Genomic DNA, 13,443 nt, shown 5'->3' with positions numbered 1-13,443 from the left:
AGGGGACTTAGCTTACATCAGGACAAATCAGTCAGGTAACAACTGATAGTGACCCTCAAATAAACATTTAGATTTTTGCTTTAAAGAAGGCAATCAACTCAGAAATTTGACATGTACTAGCTGTGTGACCCTGGGAAAGTCACTTAACCTTCATTGCTCTGCAAAAAAATAAGAAGGCAATCAAATATTTTTGGAGGTTTCATTGAACTCCATAATCACCTGTAAAATTTAGCCCAAATATTGAATTGGTAGTTTCCCCCTCAGTGCTAACATAATAGAAGTCAACTCAAAATGAGTCCATGACCTTTGGGCACAGTCCAGCGGTTTTAATCTTCTTGGTAAATCAGCAAAGAATGTGTTTTCCTGGATGTTAGAGCTAGGGGAGGCCTTTGACTAAATACCAACCTAAGCAAGAGGCAAATGCTACTTCATTCTTACTGAAAGATGGGTCTTAATAGAAATGTGTCAGATCAGAAATGGCTCCAAGTCTTTGGACATTTGCCCACACTACTAACTGAGAATGGTTAGATCTAACCCCTTTCCCCTAGAGGAATAAGAAGACAGAAATAATTAGAATGGCTAATTAGTCCATGAGTCCATCTCTAGTACCAAATGAATTCTACCAATCCCTGTGATCACCCTTATCTAGCATAGTCTTGACTAATGAATTCAGAGATACCTTGGCCTACAGAACCTGGAATGGTATATCTGTAAAAGGCTCTAACTTTCTGTTTTTCTCCTTACAAAACCCCATAGATCACTCAGGGCCTCATAGTCTAAATAGAAATGATTGCCTGGTCATACTTAAGTATATAGCTTCATTTCTTAGAATCAGACCTAAGACTGTGATCCAAGAGTTGTAGTGAGGCAAAAACACTTGACTTTTTGTTATCCTTTTGGTATGAGTTTTCCACTGGTGGTCTGTATACTATTAATAAACTTACAATTCAATGAGAGGTTATTATGCCATATTCTATTTCTTGACATCCAGAACCAGAAGAAAACTCATATCCAGGGGTTATTCAGGTCCTGCCTTGTTACTACCTCCATGCCCAATCTTCCCCTTCCTGGACTGGGCAGGGCTTATCATTTCCTGCAATCTTTTTAATGAGTATGAAATCAACTGGTTTCAGTGTCACGATTTGTGCTCCCTTGTGTTTATCTGAAAAGCCTTGTGGACGTGGCAAAGAGAAGCCAGCCTCCCATCACAAAGATTCAATTGTTATGATCAGCAACATGAGTCCAAACAACCTTAGTTCACTGAGGGTCTCAGAGAAAAGACCATATGCAACTGGGACAATTACAAGGGTTCTAAGAAAGAAGATAACTTCAATTATACATTTGGGAGGATGGTGGTGCCAAGTCCAGGAGACTTTCTGAGAGAAACTAGGAAAATTATTTGGTCACTGTGTGCCTCCATTTCTTTTCTGGCAAATGGGGATAAGTTGATAAGACTTGTTGACATCACAAGGCTATTATGAGAGAGTAGGTAGGACAATGATTGGAAAAGCTGAAAGCCCTATACAAATGAAAGATGAGAGGAATTTTCCAACTTTGAGGCAATAATAGAAATGGGACTCAAATTCAGATTCTTCGAATCCTTCCTTCTTGTTACTACATGCATACGTGACTACAGGGAGGTCTCCAATGCACCAGAAAAGCCCTGCAAAATGTGCCAGAAAGTACAAATAGGTGGAGCTGGGGTGGCTGTGGGACTTGGATTGAAGCCATTGATTTTTTTCATATAACTCAAACTTCCTATTCTGATTATGATCTCCTCCCCAACAATAAACATATCAATTATTAGAATCCATGGAGGATATAGACATTTAAAAAGTTTTTTTTCTTAGATGATTTTTCTGTATTGTCATTCAAAATTCAGAAAAATGCAGTGCTTCCAAAAATAATAATACATTATTTCCCTCTTCTCATTCCCCCCCAATGCCCTATTATCATATGACAGATTGATCATTATGCTTAAGACTGATCAGTCTTCAGCGTCACAATGAGCCCATGAAATAAAAAGAGGCAGTTGGTAGGAGAGGGGCACAGACATTCTAACCTACCCAGCCTCATTGGGTGAGTGACTGAGGAGAAGTTCCTGTAAAAGTCTGTCAAGATGAAGGCCCTGTTTCTCACCATTGCACTAAGCCTGTTCTCCATCCTCCATGCTGATGACTTGACATTTTCTGAATTTAAACCACTGGAGGTAAGGCTGCTTTGGGAAATGCTAGCAAGAGGATGACATTTAAAACCCAGGTTCTCCTGGGAATTTTTCAGCCATGTCTGAAACCTGCAACTTTCTTCTTCTATAAGGGACAACAATTTCAGGACAATAGACTCTACCAGAAAATGTTGGGTTTAATCTGGTGGTGGTGGTAGGGATGTTAGTTCAAAAGGTAAAAACCAGGTCAAGGATTTCATTCTTTTCTTGCCTTTACTTTGATTTGCTCTGTCCAGAGTAAGCTAGACATAGGGGCTATCATCCAGTTAATTTTATTAATGTTAATAGTCATTTCTTTTTTTTTGTAACAAACATTTATTTTATTTTTTTCTAGCTACATGTAGGGTAGCTTTCAGCATTCATTTTCGTAAGATTTAGAGTTCCAAATTTTTTTCCCTCCCTCCTTTTCCTCCCCACTCCACAAGACAGGAACCAGGTTAAAATCCATAAGTGCTCTTTTTATCAGTTCTTTCTATGGGGGTGAATAGTAAGCTTCATCATTAGTCCCTTGGGCTTGTCTTAGATCATTGCATTGCTGAGAGTAGTTAAGTCATTCACAACTGCTCAATGAACAATACTGCTGTCACTATGCACAATGTCCTCCCAGTTCTGCTCACTTCACTATACATTAGTTCATGAGTCTTTCCAGGTTTTTCTGGGATCATCCTGTTTATTATTTCCTATAGCACAATACCATTCCACTACAATCATATACCACAGCTTCTTTAGTCATTCTTCAATTGATGGACATTCCTTTGATTCTCAATTTTTAGCCACCACAAAGAGTTGATATAAATATTTTTTTTGTACAATTTCTCTTTTTCATGATTACTATTGTTAACTGTTTCCCTTCCATCCTATTCCCTTCCCCATATTAATTTTATTATCCATCTTCTTTCATCCTATCCCTCTTCAGAAGGGATTTGCTTCTGTCTGTCCCCTCCCCCCAATCTGCCTTTCCTTCTTTTGCCCCTCTCTCTTTATCCCCTTCCCCTCCTATTTTCCTGCAGGGTTAGAGAGATTACTCCACCCAATTGAGTGTGTATGTTATTCCCTCCTTGAGCCAATTCTAATGAGATTGAGTCTTTGAGCCAATTCTGCTGAGTGTTAGACTCATTTACTGCCCAGATTAAATAGATTACTCTACCCAGTTGGGTGTGTCTGTTAGTCCCTCCTTGAGGCAACTCTGATGAGTTTAAAGTCTTTGAGCCTTTTCTGATGAGTGTATTATTCATTTACTGCCCTGCTCCTCCCTCATTTCCTCCCCCACTCCATAAGCCCTTTCTTGTTTCTTTCATGTAGGATTGCACCCCATGCTACCTCTGCCCTTCCCCATCCCCCAGTGCATTCCCCTCACCCCTCAAGTTAACCCTAAAGATGTCATCATGAGGTAGCTAGGTCACACAGTGGACAAAACATCCACCCTGGACCCAGTGGTATCCCAGACAAAACCCAGCCTCAGACACAAGACAATCACGCACTGCACAACCTCAAGCTATGTCCTCCAACTCCAATTTTTTATGGTTCTCTAGGGTCTTGTATTTGAAAGTCAAATTTGCCATTCAGTTCAGGTCTTTTCATCACAAATATCTGAAAGTCCTTTTTTAAAGCAAAGTCCCATTTTTTCCTCTGAAAGATTATGCTCAGTTTTGCAGGGTAGGTGATTCTTGGTTGTATTCCCAATTCCTTTGCCCTCCGGAATATCATATTCTTTTTCCCTCCAGTCCTTTAATGTAGAAGATACTTGATCTTGTGCTATCCTGACTGGGGCTCCACAGTACTTGAATTCTTTCTTTTTGGCAACTTGCAATATATTCTCTTTGACCTGAGAGCTCTGGAATTTGGCTATAATATTCCTAGGAGTTTTCCTTTTGGGATCTTTTTCTGAGCGTCATTGGTGGGTTCTTTCAATTTCTATTTTACCTTCTGCTTCTAGAATATCAGGGCAATTTTCCCTGGCAATTTCTTGGAAGATGATGTCTAAGCTCTTTCCTTGATCATGATTTTCAAGCAGACAAATAATTTTCAAATTATCTCTCCTGGACCTATTTTCCAGGTCAGCAGTTTTCCCCAGAAGGTATTCACATTGCCCTCTATTTTTTATTCATTTGGATTTGCTTTATTGTGTCTTGGTTTCTCATAAAGTCACTAGCTTCCATTTGTTCACTCCTAATTCTTAGGCTATTATTTTCATCAGAGAGTTTTTGTACCTCCTTTTCCATTTGGCCAATTTGACTTTTCAAGCTGTTGACTTTTTTCTCATGTCTCTCCTGCATCATCCTCATTTCTCTTTCCATTTTTTCCTCTACCTCTCTAACTTTATCTTCAAAGTCCTTTTTGAGCACCTTGATGGCCTGAGATCAATTAATATTTTTCTTGGAAGCTTTAGATATAGAGGCACTGACAGTGACATCTTCTTCTGAGGGTGCACCTTGATCTTCCTTGTCAATGAAGAAACTTTCTATGGTCCTCACCTTTCTCTGTCTGCTCATCTTGCCTTTCTTTTACTTGACTTTTAGCTCCTTAAAGTGGGACACTGTTTCCAGGCTGCACTGTCCCAAGCTTCAGGGGGTCCTAGGTGGTAGGATTTAAGGGGGGGCAGGTTCTTCACTCTCCTGGCCTGTTCCCTGGTCTATAGATGACCCCAGACCAACTTGCTAATCAACCAGCTCTGTGTGCTGTGGTTGTCAGCTTTGATGAGCCTGTGACCCTCCCCCACCCTGTGCCACTGCTACTCAAGCCTACCTCCTGGTTCCCAGCAGGGGTGGAAAACCCATGTTCTGCTTCAGCATCAGCATAGACTCCCGTAGTCTCCCCCCTGCCAAGGGCTCAGGGCTCTCACCAGATTGTGAGCTTAGTTCCAGACAACCCTGGTACTTCAGCTAATTTAGAGGCTCTGGGGATCTCCTTCTCTGGTTATGACTTCCTGGGACTGGATCTGTGTCAGGGTGACTGTGGGGTTTGGCTCCACTCCTGTCTCAGCACAGCAGCTCCCTCCTTCTGACCTTCCAAGCTGTTCTTCGTTAGAAGATGATTTCAGCACATTCTTCTTGGGATTTTGCTGCTCTAGGCAATGTCCTATGGCATTATTTTGATTTTTTTTTTTGAACGATCGTGTCATGAGTTTGAGAGCTCACTGCCTTTCATCTGGCATCCTGGCTCCTCCTTGGAAATCCCCTGTATTAATAGATATTTCAAACAAGTTATACTTCCAAGTGGAATTGAATATTCAATGATTCAGAGCCACTGCATGTGACGATAGATTTGTAGTATCAGTGCCAAATTCCTGCTCTATTTTGGGCCATTAAATATTTTCTGAAACTTTAGCAGTTTGGTTTTTTAAGACCAGTTTACATGAACCTCCTGCTTTCTTCCATTTTTTTTTCAGTCTGTGTGTGCTGCCAACAGGTTCATGATGGTCCCTGGGGTAACTGACTTATGAATATATTTTGCATTAGAGCTGGGATTAGTTCAGAGAAGATGCAGAGGACTAGGAGGAGATATCTATGGAGCAGAGAGATCTGTTACTCCCTCATTTGTCCTTCTTCAAGACCTGGCTACATATCATAATTCTCTCTAGGGCACATACTATGTAAAGGCCATTGCAGTAGACAAGGAATTTCCTGAGGAAGAGATGCCTAAGGACATGTCACCTTTGACCATCACCTACCTTAATAATGGCAAAATGGAGGCCAAATTTACCATGATGTAAGTAGACTGCCCAGAATTATCCATCCTATCAGGCTGCTTTATCTTTTACTTCTTCTATTCTAGGACCACAGCTAAAACATATTGCTCTATATCTTTCTAATATCACTCTAGAGGCTGTGCTCTTTGAATTTGATCACATGCAATAGTTGCAAGTTTTCAAATATGAGTAAGAAACTTCTGTCTATTTTAGCATCAGTGGGTGAAATGCTTCTTTCTCCTCTATTGACTGGCTTCCTGAGTCACTGTCCAACTTAGTCCCCATAAGGGCTCAGACTCTTCTAACTTTCTCAGTTCCTCTCTGGGTGCTTCTATCCTATATTACACAAGTCATTATAGATTATATATAACATTCTATCCATACCATGTACCTCTTTATTTCCTTTGGGGGCCATTTAGATTCCTTAGAGAATATGGTTCTATGATTCTTAGTTCTATAGATTTGCCCAGAAAATGTTTAACATTTAAAAATGTGTAGGAATCCACACAAACTTTTTTAATGAGTGGGAGCTGCTCTCAGGTATTCTCTTATGGTTGGCTAATTTGAGATCTGATTTAGAAATCTGGAAATGAAACAACCTTTTGTGATTTTGATGGCATATACATTTCTAACAGTCTTGTTGTCTTTGGGGAAACTATTCTTGTGCATTTTGCTTTCCAGGAAGGATGACAAGTGTGAAGAGATTAATATGATGTTGGGAAAAACTTATGAACCCAGGAGAATTACCATGAGTAAGTCACTCTAACATGTCACATTAAAAGGACCCCCAAGGATAAAGAATCCCAGTCTTGGGCCAACTCTCTATAGAAATAACTTGTCAAGTTCAAGGAAAGGCTGGGACCTGGGACTTCTCAGGGGTTCTGGAGTCCAAAGGTTGGGTTTTCTTGACAATGTACAGAGAATTTAACAGGCTTTTCTATGGCATGGGCTGAATTGATTGGAGGTTTGACTTCTTGCAGACATAACTGGCCAAATCACTGAGATCAATGGGATGGGGTGGTGAAGGTAGATTAGGCAACACCTCCCATGATTTACTTTGGGAAAACACTAGAACACATTCTTAGCCTCTCTATTCTTGTTCAATCTCAGGGTCTGAAATTCTCACCTTTAGATATTTCCTTGAGTAGATGTACTGTCTCATGAAGGCTATTCTCAGGAGTCACATGTATAATTCAGGAACTAAGAGAGACAAAAGAGTGAATACATTGATGCCAAAAATGCTATTCAGGGGGATGTGCAAATATAGGGTACCATAGCACAGGTGTGTTTGTGGGACCTTGGAATTGGGCATACATGGAGATGAGAGAGATTCTTAAGAGAAACTTAAGTTGCCTCACAATTCTGTGGAGGGTGGATTTCTCACTGAAGGAGTAACAAATTTCAAATGAATAAATGAATGACTGACTGAATGAAAAAAACATTTATTAAGACTTATTTTGTGCCAAGCACTGCTAAACCCTGGGCAGGCAAATAGAAAAGCAAGATAGTCCTTCACCTCAAGGAGCTCACATTCTTCTCTCAACACATATTAATAAGACATGACACTCATGGTACAAATGCAGATCCTTATTGGTTCCTATTAATTATGTCATCTTGGGCAGGTTCCGTGATTTCATTGGTATTAGGAACTCCCAGTAAGTATACTCCTACCAATGGAGAATTGTAGATAAATGCCAGTTTTGCAGTTTAAAGTTTTAATGAGTGGGTAGGAGACACTGAGAAGTTAAGAGACTTGTCGAAATGAGACTTGAATCAAGGTCTTCCTTTTCTTATGGTAAAAATAAGGTAAACTGAGGCACAAAGTGCCAAGAAGAATCAATTTATTTGTAAACCATGAATGTAAAAATAAATAGTATCTCAGTTACCTCAGAAAAGCTAAGACCCTGAATGAGGGGGAAAGTTCTCTTTTATAGTTTTGGAGAGTGCAGAACAAAGAACAGGACTTCAAAGGCAGAGAACAAAGACTTCATAGGCAGGGAACATAGGCAGGGATAGAGTACCAGGCATGGAGTAAAGAAGATTAATCTTCTTGAGTGCACATCTGGCTTCTGACACTTACTAACTATGTGACCCTGGACAAGTCACTTAACCCTGTTTGCCTAAATTTCCTCATTTGTAAAATGAGCTGGAGAAGGCAATGGCAAACCACTCTGGTATCTTTGCCAAGAAAACCCTAAAAGGGGTCATGAAGAGTCAGACACAACTGAAAAACTACTGAACAAAACCAACAGCAAAAGAGCTCAAAATTATGAATGGTGAAATCAATATGATTGGATACAGAGCTGAGGCATGGAGAACAATATAATTGGTTGGAAGCTGGGAATGAGGGGCTAGCAACAACCCACTCTTTACCCCCATTACTAAGAAATGTTCATTGTTTGTGTCTACCTGCAAGGTCAGAGATAGTGGCCCAGACTTCCTTGGATAACAAACCAGACATCCTTGAATGATAGCTTGGTGGTATATAGATACTAGAATAAACTCCCTGGTGTCCACAGGCATCCTTTAAGGATAAAAGATTTCCTTGAGGCAAGAATAGAACAGTGTTTAGCCGGAAAACTAGATTTCTAAACTTAAGTCATTACAGGCCAGCTAAATTTCTGAACTAAGTTCAGAGACAAAGAACCATGACATATTCAAGTTATAGAACAAAATCAATTAACTGCAAATAGCATGAATTAAAAGATATTAAAGAATCAATCTGATTATTTTCCTCACTCTACTAGCTTTCTGTGAACTACAGTATGCCACCTATTTGACCTTGGTCAACTTAATTAAATTCTTTGGACCTCAGTTTTCTCATCTGTAAAATGAGAGATTAGACAAGATTTTCTTAAGGTCCTTCCAAATCCAAATCACTGGATCCTGAGTTCCTCTAATACACAATAGTCCATGCTAATTCTACAAGAGAAGTACAAAATGATGTGCTCCATGAGGTCCAAGGGGAAGGTAATTTTTCTTTGGAATTATGCAGCTATCCTTGGTGATTCTTGGATTATGGTTGCTTTCTAGCCACAGTGCAATTCTGACCAGAGAGGGGTTCTCAAGAATGCCTAGGTATCTTCTATATAGATATTTTCTAAGAGGATTTAGAATGCTGAAGGGGTATCTTCTCACTGCTCCTTTATAGACAGATACCTAAGCTACACCTGTACCACAGTAAAAACATCTGAGGAGAAACATTGGATTCTATTCTGTCAAAGAGAGTTTCAAGGCAAGCAAATCAGAATGGCCAAACTTTTGGGTAAGTGACACGTGATACTATAAATCAAGAGAATAGTATCAATAGCAATATATGAGGTAGTTGCTAGAATCTGTCCTCCCACATTCTCCTTTATGTTCTCAAATATGGAATCCATGAAAATAGCAGGAGCAGATTGATTTTGCATTTGATACTCGTGAAAGCCCAGTGAAGTGGACAGTGGACTCCACAAGCTACCTCAAAGATTGCCTGAGCTAGCAATTTGGTAGTAATACTGCTAAGTATAATATTCTCAGGCTGTAGGCACTGATGTAGCTTTTTCTTAGTGAGTCAGCAAAGGACTAGGGCAGCTAGGTGGTGCACTGGGTAGGATACTGGGCTTGGAATCAGAAAGACTCATATTCTTGGGTTCAAATCCAGCCTCAGACACTCACTAGCTGTGTGATCCTGGGTAAGCCATTCAACCCTGTTTGCCTCAGTTACTCAATTTGTAAAATAAGCTGGAGAAGGAAATGGCAAAACACTCCAATATCTTTGCCAAAAACCCCAAATGGGGTCACAAAGAGTCAGACATGACTGAACACACACATATACACATGTGCACACACATGTGGGGCAGAGCACTTTATTTTTAGTGAGGCAATTGGGGTTAAGTGACTTGCCCAGGGTCACACAGCTAGTAAGTGTTAAGTGTCTGAGGCCGCATTTGAACTCAGGTACTCCTGACTCCAGGGCCGGTGCTCTATCCACTGCGCCACCTAGCTGCCCCTGCAGAGCACGTTTTGAACAAAGCGAGAGGTGGAGGGAGAAATGTGCACATATCTTCATGCTTTATCCCTGTCTTCCACTGCACTTTTGGAGATTTGGGGTCATTGTTTTAGTTCATGTTTGGTATATATAGATAATTTTCTATACAAATGAAGTTTTGTTGTCAGGGGACAAGTGCTGTCCTGCTCAATCACTTCTGAGTTCTCTGATCTCCTTTAATGCTAAAAATTAAATTTACTACACAGCAAAAATGAGGAACTTTCACTATAAGAAGTGTCTATTAGGGAGGAAAAGATTAGAGAACTATTGTGTCATATCTCACAATTATTCATTCTGACCTCTCTCTGCAGGTCCAAATACAGATGAGAACCCAAAAGTTCTTCAGGATTTTTACAGGTTTATCCACAGAGAAAGATTTGATGAAAGAAGAATCATAACTCCTAAACAATCTGGTACTAATAATGGAGTTTTATCTCTTCCCTGCTCTGCCCATTTAATCCCTGTGTTCCAATTTCTTTTCCTCTGTTCCCTTTTCATTTTTTAAGAAGCTGTTTTATTCTAACTTCTTAGCAGATCATATCCAACCAAATGAACTATTGTTCACTCAATGAGCTCTTTGGGAGGAAATACTTTTGACAAATGCATTTACATGTATCTTTGTTTTTACAGAGGCCTGCACCCCAGAACACCCTTAAGGTATGTGCCCCTTAAAGACTTCTACAGCATCTTCCAGAAAAATCTAGCTGCAGCTCAGTTTGGACTTAAATGCCACTTGGTTCAGTTCAAATATAAGAAGGTGAACTAAGCCTTTCTAGAGTTCTAAACTTGCTTGCATAGGTCACGACCACCTTGGGATTTTTGCCCTAGTTTGTAGTATCCCCATATCTTAATAAATGCTTTTGGACATTTAATTTCATTCCCAGATATTAGAGCTTAAGGCCATTGCCTCTTGGTGGGCTCTTTGTGGAAGCAGAGAACAACTGGCCAGAATCTATCCCCTTAGAAGAGTCAGTGTGATGTTGTGGAAAGAGCTGAACTTGGAGTCAGAGGACCAAGTTTCAAGTTCTGGCTTCAAATTTCTATGTGAGCTTGGGAAAATTATTTCAACTTTCTGGATGTTGATTTTATGTTCTGTAGTATGAGTCAGGCAGGGTGGGGAGGATAGCTGATCTCAAAGTCTCTTCTAACTCTAAGTCTAGAGTTTTATGAACCCAGTTATCCATTATTGTATTTGAAAGCAATGATGAAATTTCTGAATTTTTGGTATGTTGGAACTGGGTCTCACTAGCTCTCACTTCTGATTCCTCCTGCAACTCCAAGAATTCATCAGTGAGTTTCCCTTTGATGTTTTCTAGGAGAAGATGATTCCTTTCAATATCAGAATCAATACTATCCAGGAAATCTGAGCCATCTCTTCAGATGACAAGCAGTTCCCTGTGCCTGTGTCCAGCATTACCTCCTCCCTTATCACCCCAACACTATTCTCCAGTTTCTAACATGTATTATACTACATAAGTGCTACATAAATGTATGAAGCAATCACCATTGGCTCAGTCTCTTTTTTAGGTTTAATTGAGGTAGTGAACCAGAAATATGTTACAACTAAATCAAGTACACATCACTGGGAGTCCTGGGGTCTTGGATGTCCAAAGATTCAGAGGGAACTTATTACTTCTATAGAGTGTGGTCAAATTTTGCATATATAAGATATTTAAAAAGCCATCTTTGGTCAGTTTCATGCTAACCCTTAATGTAAGATCCAAATCTGGAGAGATTAATCAATGATGAAAACATGGCAGCATATTAAAAGGAGCCTGGATTCTTCACAAACACTTCAGTAAAAAATGAACCAAAAACTCTTTAGAGTCAGACAGAAAAATCCTGTACCCATTCCAGAGCTACATAAAAAGCCATGGAAATCTAGAATGTAGAAAACTAGGGTGGTAGAAAGACCTTGCAAAGCAGTCTGATGGCAATGAGAGAAGGGCTCTTAACGGGGCCCAGCAAGAGTGTATCCTTGGAATCCTAATGCAGTAGGAGAAAAGACTCCAAGCAGAACTCAGCAAGGTGGGGAAACCCCAGAGGCTTATGGCAAGAAAAAGTATTTAAAAAGGTCCTAGGCTGAGCTGAGGGAGGGGGTGTCCCCCTCAGCCAGAGAAATGCCTCAGGTAGATTGTCAAGAAAAATGGAAAGAAAGGCCTCATGTAGATCCAAGTGTTGGGATGGCTTTTAAGGTCCATGGTAACTGGGGATAATAATAATTTCAGCAGTAAGGCAGCCTCAGAGCTTTGGCCACAGAAGACAAAAAGATCCTGAGCATCATCCAGGGAATGCTCTCCGAACTCATCATCCAACTACCTTGGACCTGAGTTATGGTTCAGGTAATAAGCTCAAATAATTTCTAAAGAACCTGGGGTCTAGTCTTTACCATAGTATATAGGAAGAAGTGAAGTCAGACTATACCATCAAGTAGCATAGAGGCTAGAAGTAGAGTTTGATCAAGCACAAACCTTAGCCCCTGACAGGTAATATGAACAAATTAAACAACTAATTTTATTAAGAAGTATTTTGGAATAAGAGAGGCCTAAAGAACAAACCTTAAAGAAGATTCTAATCCCAAAAGTCCAAGAAGAGCCTCTGAAAAAAATATGCTCAGATATAGACACAAAAAATACACAAGAGGATCATAAGAGTACCTGGAAGAAATGAAACAAGAGATCCAAAATGGAATAGCTATGAAGAATGAGAAGGAGAATTGAGACTTTAAAAGAGATGGTAAAGAACCTTACCTAAGAAATGAATAAGTATTAATTTAATTTTAATTTAATTAATTAAATATTCATAATATTAAAACAGGTTAAACAGAAAAAACCCCCAATAAGACAAGAATTAATTAAATTTAAAATAAAAAGATTGAAAAAAATGAAAGAAAATATAAGGAATGTAATATAAAAACAATTTTCCTGAAAAATAGGTAAAGGAGAGATCATCTAAGACTTTTAAGACTATATGAAAATCATGACCTAAAAGCGACCTTGAATGCTATGTATCAAGAAATCAAAAATGAAATTGTTCAGATGTCAGTGCCAGAAAGAAAAGAAAAAAAATACATTATCACTTTCTAAAAGAAACAAACAAACAAAAAAATGGAAAACCCCAGGTACACCATAACCAAGTTCCAGAAATTCTAGGTAAAAATACTATAAGCAAGGGGCAGCTAGGTGGTACAGTGGATAGAGCACTGGCCCTGGAGTCAGGAGGACCTGAGTTCAAATCTGGCCTCAGACACTTAACACTTACTAGCTGTGCAACCCTGGGCAAGTCACTTAACCCCAATTGCCTCACTTAAAAAATACTATAAGCGGGGCAGCTAGATGGCACAGTGGATAGAGCACCGGCCCTGGATTCAGGAGTACCTGAGTTCAAATCCGGCCTCAGACACTTAACACTTACTAGCTGTGTGACCCTGGGCAAGTCACTTAACCCAAATTGCCTTACTAAAAAAAATACTATAAGCAAACAAAAAGAAAGAGTTCGAAT

General features: G+C 39.6%; 1 protein-coding gene across 1 annotated transcript; it reads left to right on the top strand.

Moving 5' to 3' along the window:
• The first annotated feature begins 2,119 nt into the window (after positions 1 to 2,119).
• On the top strand, positions 2,120 to 10,708 carry LOC122739055 (late lactation protein-like). The gene is made up of 6 exons (XM_043980912.1): positions 2,120 to 2,209; positions 5,805 to 5,932; positions 6,594 to 6,664; positions 9,064 to 9,177; positions 10,254 to 10,355; positions 10,617 to 10,708. Exons 1-6 carry the CDS (start codon positions 2,120 to 2,122, stop codon positions 10,706 to 10,708), a joined length of 597 nt encoding a protein of 198 aa, XP_043836847.1.
• Positions 10,709 to 13,443: the final 2,735 nt, after the last annotated feature.

This window comes from Dromiciops gliroides, chromosome 2 (assembly GCF_019393635.1).
Source record: "Dromiciops gliroides isolate mDroGli1 chromosome 2, mDroGli1.pri, whole genome shotgun sequence".
Taxonomy (NCBI): Eukaryota; Metazoa; Chordata; class Mammalia; order Microbiotheria; family Microbiotheriidae; genus Dromiciops; species Dromiciops gliroides.
The sequence above is the reverse complement of the archived record's forward strand: the minus strand, read 5'-3'. Positions and strand labels throughout refer to the sequence as shown.

Coding starts and splice junctions, on each gene's coding strand:
- LOC122739055 (XM_043980912.1), top strand. CDS start 2,120: ATGAAGGCCCTGTTTCTCACCATTGCACTAAGCCTGTTCTCCATCCTC. Junction 5,933..6,593: donor GAGGCCAAATTTACCATGAT/GTAAGTAGACTG, acceptor TTTGCTTTCCAG/GAAGGATGACAAGTGTGAAG. Junction 9,178..10,253: donor CAGAATGGCCAAACTTTTGG/GTAAGTGACACG, acceptor CTCTCTCTGCAG/GTCCAAATACAGATGAGAAC.